Source organism: Lynx canadensis, chromosome B4 (assembly GCF_007474595.2).
Source record: "Lynx canadensis isolate LIC74 chromosome B4, mLynCan4.pri.v2, whole genome shotgun sequence".
Classification (NCBI taxonomy): domain Eukaryota; kingdom Metazoa; phylum Chordata; class Mammalia; order Carnivora; family Felidae; genus Lynx; species Lynx canadensis.
In genome coordinates this window covers 124586587-124608813 of record NC_044309.1, presented here as the reverse complement: position 1 = coordinate 124608813, position 22227 = coordinate 124586587, and the positions used below count along the sequence as shown (strand labels likewise).

The following is a 22227-nucleotide window of genomic DNA, read 5'->3' as shown; positions in this document are numbered from 1 at the left end:
CGGGATGAAGGCCTGGAGCACGCGGGGTGGGCCGGCCGGCCGGGAGGGGGCACCCCTCAGGCGGGGCTGGAGAACCGGGGAGAGCATCCCACGGCCGGAGTCTTTGTGGCGCGCGCGACCCCTTCCCAAAGTCAGCTGAAACTGACGCTGCCCGGCCTAAACTCCGGCTCCCCCGCTTCGCTGAGCGCCTCGGGCAGATAATTTAACCTTTTTGTGCTGCAGTTTTGTCATCTGTAACCCAGGGGTAATAATTGTATCCGCCTGGTAGAGTTGTCAGAATTAAGTAAGGGAAAGCCTGCCAGGTTGTTAGCGGGCAACGTCTGGTAGAAAAGAAGTAGTCAATCTTAGTTATTATTATCCCCGCTACTACCACTGATGGGATAGGTCCTGGTGGATTTAGGGCCAAGATGGGGAGGCAGAGAGCCCAGATCTCTTTCTCAGCGGTACCCTTCGGCACAGTTTCCCCATTTGTCAAGAGAAAATGACAGCACCTGCCCTATTTGTGGCACGGGGGAACTTCATTAGCACGCTCGAGATGGAAGTTAAGTCCTCTGAGCTCTGCAGATGAAAGGGGCTGCGTAAATATGGCAGATGAGTGCAGAATGACATTAGTTTATAATCCAATGGGCTTCTCTTCAGGGAACTTTTGTTCTCCATTAGCATTTCCCTAGCTTCATATCCGCTCTCCTGGTTCTCAGTTGTTTAAAGAAGTCTCTTTATGCCCAGGTGTCTCAACTCTTGAAAAATTCTTATGATATTAACCTGTTTTCCTTCTCTTTTCGGTTCCTTTCCTTTTTCTTCTTAGCGGATTGAACTCCTGGTTCAATGACCTTTTGATGGACTTAGCTACACCCACTCTGCGTCTTGCCAGTTCAGAATAAGTAGTAAAAGGGCTACGTGCTTAGTTTTCTTCTGCCCCCCCCTTTTTTTTTTTTTTTTGATCTTTAGGTAGGCAAGTGAGAAACTTGATCAAGCTGTGACTTTTTTTTTTTTTAATTGGCATCCGCTGGTCTGATTGACTTTTCAAAGGGCTCTTTGAAGGCTTCAGACTGGTGGCATTTTAATGGGACCAAAGCTCTTTGGAGAAGTCATTTTGTGCATCCTCACACATAATGTGAGATGTGAAGATAATAAGGTAGAATTTAGGATTTCCATTTGCTTTGTAGTTGGAGAAACTGAGTGCAAAGATCTCTTGCTTTCCTAACTGATCATGGTGATGGGCTGAGCCAGGTCAGAGAGGTTGTACTAACTGACTCTCCATGTTGCTGGTAAGTCACATGCTGCATTTTTGCCTCTCGCATAAGTGAACAGGCACAATTTCTGAGTCGTTTACAGGGTTTGCTCAGCAGTGAGGCAAGCAAGTCAGGAAACCTGGGTCCTGATTCTTGCTCTCCCACTGACTCGTCGTGTGACTGGGGCATGTCAGCCATCTCCACCCTGTGACTGAGTCCGTTTTCTCATCTGCAGAATGAGGGACCTGGAGCAGATGACCTCTAAGGGGCTTTCGAAGCTTAAAATTCTATCATAGTGCATGGTTTATAACTTTGAGCTTGTTATGTGAAAGAGGAGGTTGTGTGGCATTGCCCTTCCTACGTGATGTTCCTCTTCACGTGGGGAAGTTGCTACTGCCTTTGGGAGTTGGGTGTAACCCTGCTGGGGTCCTTCACGAGGTTGTTCAGTGGAAGCTAACTTTCAAGAAGGTCTTTGATACTCATCAGAATATATTTATTTAGCAGTCTTATAGGGGGCATGTGCCTAAAGCGGCCTTTCTTCCAAGGAGGCTCATAGATTTGGAACTGGAGAGAAGCTAATCAGAGTCCTTCATTTTATGTGTGCAGAGGAAAAACAGTAACAAATCCCTATATGACGCATGCATTTTGTGTGCTAGGCACCATTCTAAATCCTTCACCTGTATTAATTCACTTCATGTTCCCGACAGTCTTTTGAAGTAGTAGGCTTCCTATTAAAAGTACCAAGGAGCAGAGAAGTTAAATAACTTGCCCCAGATTATACACGCTGCAGCGGCCGAGCCAGGATTGGAACCAGGGAGTCTGAGTATATTGTTCAAGTTGACCCAGCTACCTGGCACCTGGATTTTCTGTCATCGGTGACCTAAAATGTTTTTCCGCTGAAAGGAGAAGGTCCTGAGAAACCATCTATCGTTTGTTTGTTCTAGTTTTCTGAAGAGTAGTTATGAGGGTTGCCACAGCAGCCTGTGCAGGATTGATTAGTGAACACAAAAGCTTTTGTATTTGAACTCAGTGACCCAAGAAGAGCTGAATAGCAGTTGACCTCCCTTAGACACATCTATTCATTTCCTCCTTTTTAGTTCTGCGGGGTGTATTGTAAGACCCTGTCTGTGCACACACACGTTATTTCTGGTTACATCTGATATGTGAGATGCACAGTGTTTTAGGGACTAACATACTTGTCTCCACGGCCGATTACGAGCCTCTGCTCCTTGCCAGGCTCTGCTAGATGCCGGGAATATAGTGACATGGTGAGAATGCCTGCCCACCACTGGTGCACAGTCTGTTCCGGGAGACAGATAAGGACTGAGGCGGGCAGCTGCAGCCCCCAGGGGCTTACTGTCTTTTGCGTGATAGCGCGCTTTTGAGATAAGGTGCAGACAAAGGCGCTATTGCTCGCTGTTTTCTTGATTTTTGTTTGTTTGTTTCCTTTGCCCTTGGCATAACTGAAGCCCAGAGAAATTAAAGACTCAGTTCTGAGCTTATGCAGTGAGTGGCCCAACTGGGAACGGCCGTCCTTGACCAAGCCAGGCTTTTCTTTCCTCAAGCAAGATGCCTCAAAACAGCCTGTGGTTATGTCTTCATTGTGAAGAGCAATGCATGTATTTTACAATCAGAGTTATTAAGGCTGTGCGGTTATATAATCAGATACTATTCTGGAGAGTCAAACATGTCTGGGACTCTTTTATTAGGGAACAGCCAGTTTCTTTAAGATGGAGGGGTGATGTGGAGCTGAGGCTGTATCCTTGGGGTGTCTGGTTTGGTTTTTCTGGCTGGACATACTCTTAAGAGTGCAGAGTAGTAGAGAAAGGATGGGATGGAAATCCTGATTCTGCCACTGTTACGTTATGCAGGTTACTCAACCTCTCTGAGCTTGTGTTTTGACATGTGTAAAATTAGAATAAAAGTAATTACTTAATGGGATTCTTATGAAGAATAAATAACGTGCTAAAGTTATTTATGCCTGCTTGTCATAGTCACGCCATAAATGATTGCTGTTATCTTTATAAGTGACATGCACCATCGTCTTTCAGACTTTTAAGTAGAGTCTTTGATGTCTGATGTACCTGTGCCTGGTGCTTGGTCTCATTCCTTATGACTAAGAACAGTCCTGTTGTTCCAAATATAAATTTAAGCAGATATGGAGCTGATAATGTGGATATCAAAACAGTGCCTAAGATAGCTGGGTGTATTTTTCAGCTGTGACCATGACCTAGTTAAATTAGAAAGACTGGATTTTTCTTGCCAGTGCTAATGGGGGTCATGGTAAACATGTCCAGAGTGTAAGGAAACAAAAACAAAACTCTTCTGATACAAGTCTTTAGCAGTTATTATAGGTGAGAGCGTGGCAGTAGGATGACCAAAGGGAAGCCAGCTCCAGGCAGGAAGGACTTGGGCTGTGGACCACAGAGCATGCCCACTGGTAAAGCTCAGCCTGCTGGGTGACAGGTACATCCTCCTGCGGTGGAGGAAGCATGGCCATCGGTGCCAGACAAACCTGGATTTACATCCCAGCCCTGCTGCTTCCCCACCACGGGAGGTTGAGCAAGTTTCTTAACCTTGATGAGCCTTAGTTTTATCGTCTGTGAAAGGGGTTACGTATCCATGGTATCTGTCTCCTAAAGTTGTTGGAAGGATTCAGTGAAATAACAAATATTTAATGCCCACCACAGTGTCTCACACCTAGGAGGTACAGAGTAAAGGAGTTTTCGTTTTTTTTCCTGTGCTCTTTGTGGAGGACATTTACACAAGCCTTCTCTTTTCATCTTACCTATCATTTTCCACTCACTTTTATTCCTAAGAGTTTTGAAAACAAGGAGTAGGACTTGACTAAATGGATATTTGTAGTATTTTAAAAAATTAAATATCCTCAATCCAGTTGTATCATTCTTCTCAATATCCTAGACATGGCAGGTACAGCGAAGAAAGATACCAGGATCATAATAGACATGGGTGAGTTCCTACAGCATTGACTCCATGACTACAAAAAGATGAAAAGGTCCTTCACTCTTAGATAACATTTATAGATAACCATTGCTGTGGTGTTAAAGTGAAATCACACACAGACCTGTGCTCCTTTCCTTTCCGAGTCTCCCAGAGGCTTCGTCTGTAGCTGCTCTCGGTATCTTCAGCAAACTCTGCTCTCAGTTAACAAAATGAAATCCTATGTGTAAAGCCTTTATTGTCTTTAGTAAGTAATCAGCGCTCATTATCGTCATAATCAGTGTCATCTGCTATCACTATAGGTCACACAGTAGTAGGCACTTTATGTATATTCATGATCTCAGTAACCCTGCAAATTAGTGTCAGAGCTTGAATTTGGACTCAGCACTGACATGGTCCCCCAGGGTGCTCCCAGGTCCTTTGAGAGGTGCAGTGGGCTATAAGCTCCTGGAGAACATAGAGTCGATTCTAATCACCTTTGAATCCCAGTTCCCAGCACAATGTTTTGTCAGATATTAGATGAAGGCAGAGACGCATGCATCAATGAATGAATGCAGTCTTTTTTTATTTTCCAAAATAAAAATTATATTTATTTAATTTTAAGTTTTATTTATTTATTTTGAGAGAGAGAGCATGAGCAGGGGAGGGGGAGAGAGAGAGAGAGAGAGAGAGAGAAAGAGAGAATCTCAAGCAGGCTCTGTGCTGTCAGCGTGGAGCCTGATGTGGGGCTTGAACTCACCAACCTTGAGATCATGACCTGAGCTGAAACCAAGAGTTGGATGCTTAACTGACTGAGCCACCCAGGCGCCCCTGAAAAAAAGTATATTTTAAGAAGACAGAATGAAGAGTTCTAACCCAGTGTTTTTCACCTACTGGTTGACATCCATGAGTCAATTATGAGATCCAGTGAGTCACAATCATGATTTTTGTTTACAAATGGAATAGAATAGAAGAAATCAGCGCATATGCGTACTAATGACGAACATTGGTAAAATGTGTTGCGCACCATCGTTTTTCATTTTAAAAAGTTTGATGGACTCTGCTTTAGCACGCGAATTACACACTGTAGGAACTCTGATATTTTGCTGTCATTGAGAGCTTTTTAAAAACCTATCCGACATCTTCCTTATTGCCTCTGGTCCCTCTGTTAAAAAGGACTGATAGTAAAGAGAGTATACTGGTCTCAGAGCAGGTATTTTTAGCCTTAAAGGCCTCAGGCAAAGCCAGGACAAGTGTGTGTTACTGTGAAGTGTACCAGAGTTTGTGGAACAAGATCAAGGGTAGACTGAACCACCCAAACGCCCAGATAATTGAGGGTGCTTGGAGGCCGGTTATTGCTCTCTTACCTGAGCTGAGAAAAAGAAGGAATTGAAATTCATTTTGCAGGGAAATAATGAGCCTTAAGAGGGTATTCTTTGTAACGTGCTTTGATACCATCTTATTAAAAGCATTTCTGTAACTCACTGTTCGTTCTGTGCCTCATGGGTTATTCTCAGAGATTCCATTATCCCTGGCATAATATTTTAAATTCCCACTGCGCTGGACACAGTAAGTAAAGTCCCCTGAGTAGATATAGTCACTTATGTGACACCTTGATACTTCTTTAGATGCCATCAATATGTAAATATTTCTTCAGAGTTCGCCATGTGTCGGGCTCTGTGCATAAGAACGATAGGAAATACCTTTCATCTGGTGACATTGTTCGGCTGCTCCAGGGCACTGAGTGGTTTAGTCTTCGTAAAGGGAACTGAGTTCACGTTCTTGTTAAGTTGCTGTCTCGGTGTTGTGCCCAGATCTGCTGGTGGACCCAGGGTAGATCTGGAAATTTCCTGGCTATGAGTTTTAAATTGGTTGAATAAAAGACGACAAAAGACATGAAAATTGACCATAGTGTCTGAAGAGGAAAGAATGACACACTCCTGAAAGATGTCCAAGACTGCAGAAAACCAGACAGATGGCTAGCTGTTGGGGTGGTATACTGCTGGGCGTCCACACCCCAGGTAAACACGCAGGCCTGACGTTGTGTTCAGTTTATGGGCTGGAAAGGAGAGGCTGCCTTTTTACCTCTTTTTTTTTTTTTAATTTTTTTTTTTTATTTAATTGCATAGACTCTCCTGATGCTTGGGTAGGGGCTAAGTTGAAACAGTAATAGTGCTGGAGTCCTAACTCTTTAAAAATTGGCTTTCCTTCTCTGGCCTCGACACTCAAATTCTATTGTTTGTCCCTGCGTTGTAGTCTGAAGGATTAGAAAAGCAGTTCTAATGCCTTTTTTTTTTAAACATTTATTTATTTTTGAGAGAGCATGAGAGGGGGAAGAGCAGAGAGAGGGGACACAGAACCTGAAGCAGGCTCCAGGCTCTGAGCTGTCAGCACAGGGGCTTGAGCCTTCGAACCTCGTGATCATGACCTGAGCTGAAGTCAGAGGCTTAACCAACTGAGCCACCCAAGCACCCCTAGAAAAGCAGTTCTAAATTAAAGCTCCAGAAATCAGCTCTTCCTACTATTATCAGTAAAAGAATGAAGCCAGAGAATAGGCCCCTTCTCTCTCCACATTTCAGAGGTGTGTGTTTTCTACCTCCTTTGTAACTTTTCTACTTAGAAATAAAGTCGACTTCGTTTCTTCTTTTCTTGTAGACTCGCTCTTTACTGAGTGTTTTTGAAGAAGATGCTGGCACCCTCACGGATTATACCAACCAGCTGCTCCAGGCGATGCAGCGCGTCTACGGAGCCCAGGTATCCACAGCTGCGCCCTCACCTGGGCCAGGGGAGTAGGAGCCCTCTACCTCATCTTGAACTTCTCTCAGGAGGTTGAGGAATTTGAGTCAGAACAACACCGTTTAAAATTTGGAAATAAAATCAGAATTGCTTCCGTTCACTTTCAAAAACCGAGGACAATCTGTTTTCATTGCTTAAGAAAGAGGGTAATTTTCCTGTGACTAGTAAAACCAGTAGAGAAGGACCATGTCACTGGTTTTAGTTTTGTTTTTTGTTTGTTTGTTTTTTTTTAATTCAGCCCCACAGGGAAACATTTGAATCTCCTCTTCCTACTTGTGAATGCGGGAGGTCAGTATTCTGAGACATGCTCTTTGTCTTTCTCCTAAATGGGAGTCTTAGATGTCAGTGCAGGCGGCTAGAGAGGCTCTTTTCAAGTGCTTCCTCTGAAAAGACTTGAGTCACACTTGTGAAACTGTTGGGCGGCTTCTTTGTTTTGAGGAACAGATCTCTCTGACTTGCAAAACAACGCAAAATAAATTGCTGAGTAGCAAAAGTGAATCTTTTCAAGATCAAGAAGTGTCCATGTATGTTACTTTCTCAGGGAAGGCTTGCGAATTGCTTAAAATGTTCAGTGTCACACATCAAAATATGGCAGCTGATGCTTTTGATTATTGATTCCTTGCCGACTTAAATCTGTGTGTGTTAATGTTTCTTTTTCTCACTAATGACCTCTAAAGAAATGCCACATTCAGTATATAATATGTATACATTAATAATAGCGTATAGTCAGTTATTATTATTATATAGCTCTTAACATTCATATATGATGATTTGTTATTGTCATTGTTTTATTAGTGCTTGCCATCAAGTTGCTTACATTTGGGGTGGAGGACAGAGAAAACAATTAAGAGTGTTTGCACCACTAGGAAAGGAGGTCACCTAACCCTGAGGAATTGTGCTCAGCACCCAAAGAGAGGATGATGGTGGTCATTGACATTGACTGAACATTTCAGGACTTTTACATGGATATTTCATTTAAATTCCCCAGCAACTCTGTGAGATGGGCATTGTTGTCATTGTCCTCATTTTATAGTTTAGGAGACTGAAGGATTCCAACGACCAGGACCATGACCAAGTGCACCCTGTTCATACGTGGCAGAGCAAGTCCGCCTGAAGCCAGAGCCCAAACTCTCAGCCACTGAGCATGGGGTGGCCTGAACTAGAAAGTGGCAGTAGAAGTGGAAAGAAGTGGATGAAATTCAGAGGTGTTTAGGAGGCGGGTTGGTGATTGATTGGATGTGAAGGGGTCAGATGTGTAAAGGATGAGTCAGGAATGATGTCCAGGTCTTTGACTTGAACAACAGGGTGGATGGTTGGGAGCACAGAGGAAGAGATGGAAGGGGTGTGTGTGTGTGTGTGTGTCAGGAATGACAGGGATGCCGGTCATAATTCTTTCTTGAAAGGCTGATTTGGGATGTCCAAAGTGGAGAAAGAGCTTGTTGAAAGTTCAGATCTAGAGTTCAGGCTGGAGATACAGAGTTGCAAACTAGACTGTATTATACACGTGCAACTTAATTGGAACTAATTATGAAACCCAAACAAATCATGTGCTTTTGTGTGATTTTACTTATTTGGCTAAGACATTCAGAAACTGGGGACATATTATTTTGATTTTTTTAAACCCTACTTATTTATATTGTATGTTTTTATATTTTTCTCTACATAGTCAAAATTTAAGAAAATAGGATTTTTTTTTAAGTTTATTTCTGAGAGAGAGAGAGCGAGCATGAGCGAGGGAGGAGCAGAGAGAGGGAGACACAGAATCCAAAGCAGGCTCCAGGCTCTAGGCTCTGAGCTGTCAGCACAGAGCCCGATGTGGGGCTCGAACTAGTGAACTGCGAGATCATGACCTGAGCTAAAGTCGGACGCTTAACTGACTGAGCCACCCAGGCACCCCCAAAAATAGGATTTTTTTTTTTAACTGGATTTAACACCTGAACTTGCTGTTCAGTAATTTGAATATCGTCATTAAATGATTTACCTCTTGTAAAGGTTCAGGATCCCAAAGACTTAGGGACTATGTCTCTGTCACTTCAAGAGTCTCTGTTCTGCCTTTCCACGTCTGTCAGAGTCATTTACTTGGAGATGTCCAAATGCTTTCTTTACGTGTTTTTTCTTTTGAGCCAGAAAACTACATTTTGCCAAAATTAAGTGGGTCGTACATTCCAAGAGTCTGTACACTGGCTTTTAATTCACACCACATGATCAGCACACGGGTCCTCTACTGGCCAGAAACCCTTCCTCCTGCCTCGGCATTTCCTGCAGCAGAGGCTCGCGGGAACGGCCGGTCAGTGGTGCCAAACTCAGCGACAGAGCCTAGCAGCGGCCGTCAACATCCAGATCGTTTGGGTCAGCGTCAGTTGGTTTCCAGGTCTATTTGAACTCTTAGGTGTTTTGTTTTGTTTCTTTTTAATTAAAAAAAAGAACTTTTCTGACCCTTTGATCGGTTTGTGTGTGTGTGTGTGTATACACATGTGGATGATGTGTGTGTGTATAGTAATAACCTGTTTTCATTTAACTTTTTCCCCGAGTTGTGTTTTGTTTATTTAACATTATTCCTTACATATTTTATACCTAGACCTGGCGGATTAAATTAATAGGGTTTTATAATCTTTTTAACAACACAGGCACTTAGCAAGATGTTTTTTTATTATATTTTAAAAAACCAGATTTATGCAGCTGATAAAAGATAATTGTTTATGAGAGATACTTTGAATCAGACCAGTTGGTAAATTTCTGTATTCTGCTAGGAGGAATGCCCTTGGACCTCAGTTTCAGAAAGAGGAAGAGTGAGAAAAACTAGAGGAAAGTTATGTGAACAGTTTTGCTGATTGTAGCTGCTTTGGGGGAAATGTTGAATTTTGACTTAAGCGGTAGAATGAAGCCATGGTCTCTGAGCTGTTCTCAGCAGTTTACACGAGTCCCTGAAGTCACGTCTGGTCTCTTAACTGTCAGACGTGCCTTTGCACATTGTGAGAACTAAGGACCTCATTGTGAGTCATTTGAGTGAAGGAAGCAGCACTAACACAGCAGAGATGGGTTACTTAAAAACATGTGCTGTCCTGCAAATTGTTGGCTAACTACATTGAAAGTCTCCATAATGTCTGAATACATGCTCATGTACACGTACTCGGTCAATCTCAAATTTTGCATTTAATACATTTGGTATACAGAATAACATATACAATCAAATAGATCTGCCATAATTTTGTCTCTTTCTTGGAGAGGTTAAAAATTTTTAAATCTTTGGGGTGCCAGGGTGGCTCAGTCGTTGTTTGACTCTTGATTTCAGCTCAGGTCAGGATCCCACGGTTCGTGAGATCGAGCCCCGAGTTGGACTCTGCACTGACAATACGGACCCTGCTTGGGATTCTCCCTCCCTCTCTCTTTGCCTCCCCCCACAAAAATACAAAACAAAATAGTAGGCTATTCAGTTTTGGGGGAATTAAAAGATTTTGGGCTGCATGGTGCAGGGTCGGTCCCTCTAACCCCTCCGTTGTTCAAGGGTCCAGAGTATAGAGATATCAAGTTAAGCAACCTAATGTACCTACTGGGAAACAAAATGAGAGGAGTGGACTTCCAGGAGTGTGAGCTTGTAATAGGGATGGGGATGGATTTGGAAGGCAGGTAGGGTCAGAGCTGCGTATTTTAGTAATAGAAATAAATAGTAGTCTCCATTCGTTGGGCACATAAACATACCACACACTAGGCTCAGCATTTCCTTTGTAGAGTCTCATTTAGCTTTCACAAGAAAGGAGCTACTCTAGCATGTGTTTGCAGATCAGATCAGTTTATGTGGCTTGCCTAATGTCACAGTGGCACAACTGGAATTTGCACTCGGGTCTTTGACTCCAAAACCTGCACTCTCACTCTGAACCACTGCACTGGACTCTTTGGACGTACCGGTCTCCGGAAGTGGCGGCAGAGGCTAAGGAAGTAGGAGCGTTCAGAGGTTGTTCTTGTCACTGTAGAATAACCCCCACTCTAGAGCAGCCGAACCGCTTTGTAGCACGGTGGTCCCCCTTCAGCTGCGGGCTCACTTTCTGAACAGTTTACCTGCGGTCATCGGCAGTCTGGAAGCAAGCGCTCCTCCTCCCGACACTTCACCACAAGGTCACTGGTAGCCTAGTGCTACATCGTTCGCCTCACTTCGTCTCCCCTCGTAGGCATCTTACCATCTCACACCACCACAAGGAGGGTGAGTACAGCACGAGGTATTTTGAGAGAGAGAGAGAGACCACATTCACGTAGCTTTTATTACAGTATACAGTTGACCCTTGAACAATGCAGGGGCTGGGGTGCTGACCCCCACACCGTTGAAAATCCTCATGTAACTTTTGACTCCTCCCAGATTTAACTAATAGCCTTCTGTTGACCAGAAGCCTTTCAGTAACATAAAGAGTCGACTAACACATATTTTGTATGTTGTATGTATCGGATATTGTATGCTTACAATAAAATAATCTAGAGAAAAGAAGATGTTAAGAAAATCACGAGGAGAAAATACATTTACAGCTCTGTATATATTGAAAAAAATCCATGTAAGTTGACCTGCATAGTTCAAACCCATGTTTTTCAAGGGTCAGCTGTATTGTAATTTTTCCATTTTGCTATTAGGTATTGTTAATTTCTCACTGTGCCTAATTTATATATTAAAGCTTTATTGTAAGTACGTACATGTAGGAAAAAGTATGGCATATGTAGAGTTCATTGCTAGCCACTATTTCAGGCATCCACCGGGGGTCTGGAAGTGTGTCCCCCATGGAAAGGGGGGCCCCCTGTAAGTTAGAAGTGGGAGCCAATTCTTTGTTGGATTGGTCTTTATGCATAATTGTTTTTAGTCAGTGCATAGCCCTGAAAAAGTCAAGTTGACGTGGATACGACAGGGACCAAGAAAAAATATGTATGTAGCTTAAGGTGTAAGGAAACAGAGAGCCTGAGTGGTCTCCGAAAACAGCTTTGGAGACCTGGAATCCTGCACTTGATTTGCATGGAGGGCCTACAGCTTTCCCTCATGATGGCTTTGAAGGCTTTCTGATTGGGGTCAAAGATGATTCTGAGTGAGAGTCATTCACTTAGGTACAGGGGTTAAGTGTTTGGCCTTGGACTCAGCAGATCTGAGCTCCAGTGTTGGCCACTTATTTGCCTGAATTTCCTTATCAGTTGACAGAGGCCATAATAATGGCTGCCTCATCAAGTTGTTGTAGAGTTTACCTGTGAAGTTAAGATCAGTTCCTGGCACGAAGGCCTCTGGGTGTTAATCATCTTATTTATTTATTTATTTATTTATTTTATTTTTATTTGTGAGAGAGAGAGAGAGTGAGAGAGCATGTGGGGGTTTGGGGGGTGGATCTCAAGCAAGTACCATGCTCAGCTCAGTACAGAGCCCAGTGTGGGGCTCCATCCCATGACTGAGAGATCCTGACCTGAGCTGAAATCAAGAGTCAGACACTTAACCGACTGAGCCACCCAGGCGCCCCTGGGTGTTCATCATCTTTTAAGTCTTATAATAATAGTACTTGAGATGGCACATTACTCTGGGACTCTTATTTGTGTTAAATAGGAGCCTGGCCCTCTGATCCTGACTTTCTTAAAGGAGCAGTTTATACTTGCTTTCTTCCCTGTGTCACTTGATGCTTGATACTCACTCTTCAAGCCACCTGGGTCTGGCCTCCCTCTTCACCTTACAGTGGGGGCTGCTTAATGCCTTAATCATACCCTCTCCACCCTCGGGCCCTGGGTAGCACCTGATTCTTTAACAACACCCCTCTTAAAGCAGTCTTTCTTTGGTTCCTGTGACAAGGCCCCCTCGGGTCCCCTCCTAGTTCTCTGCCTGTCCTTCTAGGTCTTTCTCCTTTCCTGGCACCCTGTTGCTGCCTACCCTTAAGTCTTGGTGTTCTCCAAAATCCCATTGGAACCCTTCTCTGCTTAGTCTCTATTTGGTTCCAGGGCTAAGATCACTTCAGCAAGCCTGGCCATCTCAGAATCTGTTTGTAGTCCTTGTCTCTGGGTCTTTATTGCAAAAACATTTGCCTATTGGTGCCGTAGGAGTGAGTGCTCAGCTCTTTCCTGATCCATCTTCCTGCGTGTAGGGAGGTGTCTTCCCCCCTTCAGTCCCTCCTCTACCCTACAGCTAAATGAATCACTTCCAAACCTCCCTTCCCTCCCTGTCTTCAGATGTTTCCGTGGCTTCCTGTAACTGCAAGGTGGAGATTAAACTCCTCAGCAAGGTATGTGCAAAGCGCTTCATACTTCATGAACTGAGTATCAGCCTACTCTTCTAGGCTCATGTTTGGTTGTTCCAGATTATGCCAGACCCTCTACATGTCTTGAGACTTTGCTCTGCCGTTCCTGCTGCCAGGAATCCCCATCAAACCCTTGCCCTGACAAATAGCCTTTCTGGCTTTAGGACCTCACGTTCGAGGTCTCTGGCACCTTTCCTTCCTTCCTTCCTTCCCTCCCTTCCTGGCCAAAGCACAGCAGCATGCCCGGATGCCCCATACGCTTGTTGGTCAGATTGCTTACGCTGTAGCGAGTGTGAAGCTTCCTTGACCCTCTGGACCGTGAGATCCCAGAGAGCAGATTCTACAGATTAACGTCCACATCCTCAGCAGGCACCCCTCACGGCCTGCCCCCCAACACAGCTTCCTGCCTCTGTTCCCCACGCTTCTCACTACTTCTGTGTGCGGCCCAGCTCGAGGGCTCCTGGACCCTGGCTTTGTGGTGAGCACCATGGTGACAGAGACTTCCCCCTACCGGCTTGCCAGCAGCATTGCTGAGATTGAAGCAAGTGCCTCCGTTGTGACTTTGACCCCAGTGGATTTCCTCTGCCCCTGCTCCCAGCCTGTCCCTTGCTAGTCACCGTGGGTGTGCCACCAGCAGAGGCCTTTGGGTGGCTTGGGATGACAGTTACAGTTCTGTAAGCACTCTGGGCCACTATGAGATAAACATTCCTTTGCTAAAAGCTTGGTTTTCCTTTCCTTTCAGGTTTGCTCACCACTGCTATTTTCTGCCTTGGCAGGAGCCATGGAAGTCCTATTTAATATAGGAGATGCTGTCAGTCATCAGTTTGTCAGGTTATCTTTTTTAAGGATTCTCATGGGGCATCAGATACCATAGATAATAGCCAGAGAGCGGTTCCAGAATGTCACAGAAATCTTACTCGTGGAACTCCATTTAGAGTCTAAATTCTAGGCCACCTCTGTTGCCGAACCACAGCTGGTCAAGTGTGGGATTAATGTCCCTATCCAGAGGCCCAACAGGGCTTGGAAATAGCATAGCGTTAAAAACTTGGGCTGTAGATTGCAGGTCTGCCAGACCTGAGTGGAATCTTTGCCTTGCCATTACTAGTTGTGATTTTAGAAAGTAATCCCCCTTTTTGAGCCTCTGTCTCCTCATTTGTAAAACAATAAGGATAATAGTTCTTACCTCCCAGGTGCATTATAAGGATTAAATGTGATACTGTTTGAAAAACGTTCAACAGCCCTCTCAAGGACCCAGAAAAGACTGAATGTTAGCAGCTGCCTCTATTATCGTCATTACTAATATTTACTCTGCACCCAAGCTCCAGTTTTGCAAGCCTTCTGCAGAGATAATGGTGTGGGTTTACCTTACAGGGTGTGGATTAATTGGCCGATGTTGACCAAGCATTTCATAAAACCTTTGTGTACGATAGATTAAGTGTGAGTAAGGTTAAAGTTGGTCTAGTTCAAAAGATTTTTCATGTGATGTGCTCTGTACAGAAGTTCACTTCTTTTCGGGGCAGGTGACAGCCCATTTTGCACCTGTGCTTTGTTCCCGGTGAGATCGTACTGGCAGAACCACACACATCTGAAAATACATGGCATTTTCGTAAGATATTTCTAGGAGAGGCTCGGCAGAGCTCAGTTGTACACGGGAGTTCCAGAAAGCAGCGGCTGAGTGCTGTGCGTTGTGCCCCGTCTCCCTGCTGTGTGGGTGGCCCACGGGTGCTCCCTGCCAGCCTGGGCAGTCTGACACTGGCATCATTCAGGCAGGTTTTCCCACTACACTCGGAGCATTTGCCACCGAGCTGTAGAGAGAGGAATTCAAGTAGTCCGTGGTTCCTGCTTGTTTGGAAGGCATGGAGGGTAGTTATCATGTGTGTTGACCAGTGTCTAAAGGATACAGGTATGGGGGAGTAATATTTTAGACTTAGTTAAAATAAAGAAAAGAATGACTTGAAGGAGTAGAAGATGTTCCTTGAATTGGAAATATTGTAGCTTAATGGAGAGTCTCCTGAAGGGTAGGTCTTTGGAGACATTTAACATCTAAAGCAGCATCAGCAATTTATACCCTTGGGCTGGCCTCCTATTTCTGTAAATAACTGTTTAAATTTTTTTTTAATGTGTCTTTTTTAGAGAGAGAAACAGAGTGTGAGTGGGGAAGGGGCAGAGAGAGAGGGAGGCACAGAATCTGAAGCAGGCTCCAGGCTCTGAGCTGTCGGCACAGAGCCTGACGTGGGGCTTGAATTCATGAACTGTGGGATCATGACCTGAGCCGAAGTTGGAGGCTTAACCCACTGAGCCACCCAGGCACCTCTGTAAATAACTGCTTAACTGAGGGAAGCCACACTCATTCATTTATGTCTTATTTATGGCTGTTAGGATTACAACAGCAGAGTTGAGTAGTCACAGCAGAGACCATATCTCACAAGCCAAAAATCATGTCTATCTGGCCCTTTATAGGAAGTTTGTCAACTCTAGGCTAAAGCATAGGCCTCAGCTCTTAGCAGGACTTGGGATCTTAGAGAGTGGTGTTTAAGAGTGTTGATTTTTTTTTTTTAATTTTTTTTTTCAACGTTTATTTATTTTTGGGACAGAGAGAGACAGAGCATGAACGGGGGAGGGGCAGAGAGAGAGGGAGACACAGAATCGGAAACAGGCTCCAGGCTCTGAGCCATCAGCCCAGAGCCCGACGCGGGGCTCGAACTCACGGACCGCGAGATCGTGACCTGGCTGAAGTCGGACGCTTAACCGACTGCGCCACCCAGGCGCCCCAAGAGTGTTGATTTTAGAATGGGACAGACCTGGGTTCACATCCCAGCCCTGCTGCTAACTAGCTGTGTGACCCTGGGCAAGTGTCTTAACCTTTCCGTTCCTCAGTTTCTTCATCTGTAAATTTGAGTTAATAATCAGAACCTACCTTATAGGGTTGTCAGAATTAAATGAGGTAATGCGTGGAATCCACTTAGCGTGGCATCTGTCACGGATTAAATGCGGTCAGTGTTAGTTGCTGTTGTTAGGATGATTCTGTGAATCTGCAAATCCCAGTGCACATGATGCTATCCCTAGGCAGATGCCAAAGTAGCTTGAGCAAATCGACCTTAAAGCCTCAGCTACTAACTCCAAGAGGAAGAGCAAGGGATTTTCTGATCTAAGAGGCTCTCAGCCCACAGAGTGGGCCAAGACCCGAGTTCCTGTGCACACTGACCTTCCAAACAGCACTGCTGAAGATGCTCAACAGGCAGTGTTTCATGGCTGATTGTTTCATGCCTGTCCAGTCTGTATTTTATTGCCCCCTCCCCGTTTATGATGTTTCCTTGTAGGCTTAGGAAGTATTTTCCCGACTCCCTGATTCCAAGTATTGCTTTAAGCTGGCGACTTAGAGGAGTCTTCTAACCTTGATTGTTCATTCATTCATTCATCACGCTTTCGTTGGGAGCCTGCCTTGTGCTGGGAGCTGTTGCGTGCCCCTCCCTAAGTGCAGGGCTTGGTGCTCGTGCAGGCGCTCACTTGCCTTGCTCTTGGCCACCAGCTCTGGATAGTTTTGAAAGGGATGGCATGCTGGTAGACTGCCAAAGCTGAGAACTTTTATTATATTTGTTTGATCTTATTCTGGGGAAGAAGAGAAGAGAGCCATGTTGCAGGGTCTGTTAATAACTGTTCCTTGAGGCCGATGAAGGAAGTCAAGGAACAGGTTGGCTAGTTGTCAGCAAAGGGGGCTGAAACAAGTAGGATTAGGGCTCTGATGGGGCTTGCAAAGGAGAACCACGGTAAAGAAAACAAGCTCCTACAGAGTTCAGGCCTTGCCTCTAAAGGCAGAGTAAGCCCAGGGGAATTAGAAAGTAAGTGAAGGCTAAGGCCGAGGCTGGCCAGTGCCCTCCCCTCATTCTCTCCAGGTCGGACCCTGTGGCTCTGCCCCTCTGTTAGGAGTGAGTCCTGAATCTGAAGACAAGCTTTCACTGAGTTTTAGAAACGTTAAGACACGCTTTCTGGGCTGAGTGCATCGATGGTGGGAGGCTAGTGGTGGAAAACTGCCCTGTTGCCAGAGGTTACAGCGATAAATCGGAGAAGAGGAAGATGAACAGTAGGGGCCAGTGAAAAATGGCACAAAACAGGCCTCCTGGGATGTCACAGCTGTGCTTCCATGTTACCATCCGGCACTAGTGACCTAGTAGTCTTAAGTTTGCTGGATCTGATCATGTCACGGTGCTGTTGAAATTCCCATTGCACATAGAGTCGAGGCTAGCTCTGGACCGTAGGCCTGCGTGCCCTCACGCTGCCTGCACCCCAGCCTTGTCTTGCTCCCACTCCTGCACCCCTTGCTCCAGCTACTCTGCTCCATAGCTCTTCAGACTGTGCATCTTCTCCCCATCCCGCTCCCTTCTGGAAAGCTGATTCCCATCGCTAGCTCCTAGTCTGTCTTCAGTGTCTGCTTAGAACCTCTCTTCCTCGGAGACCATCTGGGTCCTCTTGTTAGAGCCTCCTAACATGTCCGTGATTTCCTTTGCAGTTCTCATCATGCTTGTAACAATTTTTTGATGTGTGCTTCCTCAGTGAGAAGACCACGTCTTTGTTGGATATTGGGCACAATATAATTGTTTTTATACTGACTGACCAGAAGGAGCAGTAGCTTGCAAATGGTTGGCGGGCAGGGGGAATGCAGGCTGTTTTAACCTTTTAATTTGCTTTGGTCTTGTTTTCCAAATAATTTCTGAACACGCTATTATTTTACAGACACAAACATACATTCTTTAAGGGATTGTCTGAGGTGACCTCTTTTTTTGGTCATCACTGAAATACATGTATTGGACAAATCTTACCTGCTTTTCTCTTCTCCCTGCAGAATGAGATGTGCCTGGCCACTCAACAGCTTTCTAAGCAGCTGCTGGCATATGAAAAACAGGTAACTTGGTGTTTATGTGGCATGTGATGTGGCGCTCAGGACTGTCATAAGTGGGGTTCTTTTAAGGAATTCTCCAAAGGCGTCCTAGAGAGACCTTGATTTCCTGCTTTCTTTTTGTCCATAGTCCAGTCTTATTTATTTATTTTTTGTCTTGCCTTTTCCTTTCCACTGATAAATTCTAACTGGTGATCATCCCAAAGTATGATATTTTCTAATTAGCACAGAAGTAACCCACTGCCTTGAGAGTTTATAGTCTGAGGGGCTGCAAATGAATCAAATTCCAGGAAATAACCCAATACCAGGAAATAAACTCAAAGATGCCGTTACATCCAGACAGGAGAAGGGTGGTGACCAACAAAGCAGCAGTCAGGGAGGGGCGATTAAGTGCATCGCTGAGGTAGGACAAGGCGAGTGCACCGCTTTTCTGCATGTGGATGCTTTGACGTGCACTTGGGAGGAGAGTGGGAGCTGGCGTGGGGGGCGGCGCAACGTGGGTGACGCGGGCGTTGCCCCGAGCGTTAACACCTGGATCTTTTATTCTCTGGTCTTAGAATTTTGCTCTTGGCAAAGGCGACGAAGAAGTAATTTCTACACTCCACTATTTTTCCAAAGTGGTAGATGAGGTAAGATCACAACATGGCAAAATTGTATTCTTTCTTGAATTTTCTTTCATGTTTTGGCCCACTTTCCATTTTTAGATACTTGCTTAAATATCTGAGAAGGTCGCTCAACTTGTTGCTCTTCCTAGGTCCGTTTCGTAAGACTGGTTGTATGTGATTAGTTTGTTTCTGGTGTGAGGGGAAGGGCTTTGGTATGCGTGAATGATGGACCAAATGAAAGATTTCTAAGAATTCAGTTTCCTAAGGAGAGTGTATTTAGTTTCTCGGGATGCTAGTAATAAATTACAAGTCGGTGGCTTAAAACCGTAGAAATTTATTCTTTCACAGTTCTGGAGGCCAGAAGTATGAAATCAAGTTGTTGGCAGGGCCGTGCTCCCTCCAGAGACCCCAGGGGGAATCCTTCTTGACTTCTTCGGGCTTCTGGTGACCCTGCGTGTCCCTTGGCAGATGGTTGCATGTGTCCAGTCTCTCCCTCTGACTTCCATGGCCTTCTCCCCACACTGCACTTCACCCCTTCCATCTGTGTCTTCTCTTCTTATAAGGACATTTGTCATTGGAGTCAGGGCCAACCAGGATAACCCAGGATGATCTCACTGGGAGATCCTTCGTTACATCTGCGAAGACCTTGTTTCCAAATATTCATGTTCTGGATGGACGTTTTTAGGGGGAGGAGGAGAGTGGGCACAATTCACCCCACTACAAAGGGTTTCACATAACTGCTCTTATAGCTGTATTGTATAATACATATATTGTATAATACATGAATATTTTTGGAAAACAGGTATTGTTATGAGAAAAGTACATAAACTCTCATCGTAATAAACATTCCAGCTCAAATGCTACTGGTGCTGGGCAGAACCTTCTGCAAAACTGGGTTGGTATGAACTTGGTATTTCATCTTGCAAGGAGTTTGCAATACTTACATAGTAGAAAATCATGATAAAAAATGCAGATGCCATTTAACTGATATAAAGTAGATACTGTCTTCAGTTTATAAAATGAGAAACTAGGGCACTGTGGTGGCTCAGTCAGTTAAGCGTTCGACTTCAGCTCAGGTCATGATCTCACAGTTTCTGAGATCGAGCCCCATGTCAGGCTCCACACTGACAGCAAAGAGCCTGCTTGGGATCCTCTTTCTCTCTCTGTGCCCCTTCCCCACCCCTCATGTGTGTTTTCTCTCTCTCTCACTCAAAGTAAATAAACTTTAAAAATAAAGAAAATGAGGGGCGCCTGGGTGGCTCAGTTGAGCGTCTGACTTCGGCTCAGGTCATGGTCTCACGGTTCATGAGCTCCAGTCTCAAATCAGGCTCTGTGTTGACAGCTCAGACCTGGAGCCTGCTTTGGATTCTGTGTCTCCCTGTCTCTCTGCCCCTTCCCTGCTCAGTGCTCTGTTTCTCTCTTTCTCAAAATACATAAACATGAAAAAAAATGAGAAACTAACATGACATTGTACTGATTGCATTTTTGTTCATTCAACAAATCAGACCAACAAGGTGTTATTCGTTCAGCAAACATGTACTGAGCACCACTGTTTAGTAGATGCTGTTCTGGGCACTGGCGATACAATAGAGAACATGACATCCGGTTCTTTGTAAGCTTCATCCTCTCTCCCATGACCTTGACTGTCTTCAAAGTGTATGTTAAAATGGATGGGTATCTTTTCCAGAAGAGGAGAATAAATGGAAAAAATAATTAGAGGGGAGCAAAAAGTAGTTTTTTTGGAAGGTGGGGAGATGAATGTTTCCTAATTAACTATGAATAAATAACCCAGGAGGGGAAGGAGCAGACTCCACCCACTGAAATCATGTGTTTTCCCGAGCAGAAGACAGTTGCTAAGGAAATGTGGTTAGTCGTCAAAACCCCAGAACCAAGATTTCCAGTTTAGGATATTTACTTACAACCAGATTTTCATGGGCAGGGATGATGATTCTTTTGGTAGGGAGTGAATCATTCCCAAAAGCTGGAAGGCTGGAAATGTGATTTTATAGGTAGTATCATGTCGTCGTCCCCCTGGCCCCGCCCAAGCTTGGCAGTGTAAGGGGCTTTCAAACAAACCTCGTGGTGTAGAGACCTACATGTGTGAAAGCTGTTAGCTCAGGTGGGAAGCTTTTGAGTAGCTTTTCAGGTGGTTTTGTCTGTCTGGGCCTATACCAGGTTGAAAGTTTTCAAGACAAGTCATTTGACTCAGAAATTAAAAACCCAACTAAAAGTAGAGAATCATGTGGCTTACATTTTTAATAGAATGCCTTGGAATCAGACATTCCATGTTGTAGGCATGCAGAGATTTTGTCCTTATTGATTTTCCCACAGGCAGGGTTTCTAGGTCGCTTCCATGGAGTGCACCTAAGACAGGAAGTCGTCATCATTCTAGATTACATTAACGAGTATGTGTTAGCCAAACTCTCTACTCTGAGTGTTTTCTCTTCTGGTTACTGTTTTGTCCTCACAGTAGCCATGCAAGGAAGATGGTGTTATCCTTATTTTTGGGATGATGATACTGGAGTGCCAAGAGGTGGTCTCTTGCCACTCTCCTGAGTGAAGGCGCCATGTTTAGAAGCCATCGTCCCATAACTTTCAAAAGCCCCATGGCCAAAAGTTGATGACAATCCCCTTGATCCTTAAGAAGAAACGAGGAAGAAAATGAGTAGCTAGGAAGTTTGTCGTTCCTGAAGTGCATGATCATTGGAAAGCCACTTAATCTCCCTGAGTTTTGGTTTCTTCATCTGTAAATGGCAGCAGCAAGCGAGAAAGCCCATTTAATTGGGCTTTTGTAAAGGTTAAATTAGATAATGTCTATCAGAGCATTGAGCACATAGCCAGACACATAGTAGGTACATTTGGTGACTTTCATGCACTTAACTGTTAGTAAAAAAAACAGTACATTTTTTACTGAAGGTATTCTGTCCCGGTGGCATTTATTGGCATGGTGTCTTCATGTGTTCTCAGCAGAACAAAGCCGCCAGCTTTGGCTTAACTGAAAGCTACAACATTAACTGTTTGGCCCATAGCTCCCCTGCCTGGCAAGCGATTGTCCGTAAGCTTCTCAAAGCAGCCTCTGGAGGCACAATCCTAAAGGTCCAGATCTGTTGGAGGGAGAGCTCTGGGCACGCGGGGGCTTCGTATGTAACTGCCATCACCGCTGAAAGAAACTTTGCCAAATGTGTATGGCAAAAAAGATTGCTGGGTGGTTTCTCTTTGTTCACCCGGCAGGAATCCCAGAGCATCCTCAGTAACGTCTACATTTATTGCTAATGTCTAGACTACCAAACATTTGAAGTTTCGGCAACTTTGCGAGCACGTAAGACAGGCTCTGTATCCAACACGGTGTAGTAGGAAAAGTCTGGAGCTCAGATTCCAATAGCCCAGGATGAAAATCCCAGCTATGCCACCTCTTTGCTGTCTGGTTTTGGAGAATTTGCCTGTTAAGTGATTATAATAAAAGCGAGCTCCCAGAGTGGCTGAGAACCAAATGATACAAAGCATGTAACTCTGGC

At 44.6% G+C, this 22227-nt stretch overlaps 1 protein-coding gene across 1 annotated transcript in view; it reads left to right on the top strand.

Annotated features, from left to right (window-relative positions):
• Positions 1-22227, top strand: part of APPL2 (adaptor protein, phosphotyrosine interacting with PH domain and leucine zipper 2) — a 54149-nt gene that overhangs the window by 210 nt on the left and 31712 nt on the right. Inside the window, exons 2-4 of the mRNA XM_030320430.2 lie at positions 6828-6926; positions 18054-18113; positions 18665-18736. Of these exons, the coding sequence (XP_030176290.1) occupies positions 6828-6926; positions 18054-18113; positions 18665-18736 (231 nt within the window). The remainder of the gene's footprint in view (positions 1-6827; positions 6927-18053; positions 18114-18664; positions 18737-22227) is intronic.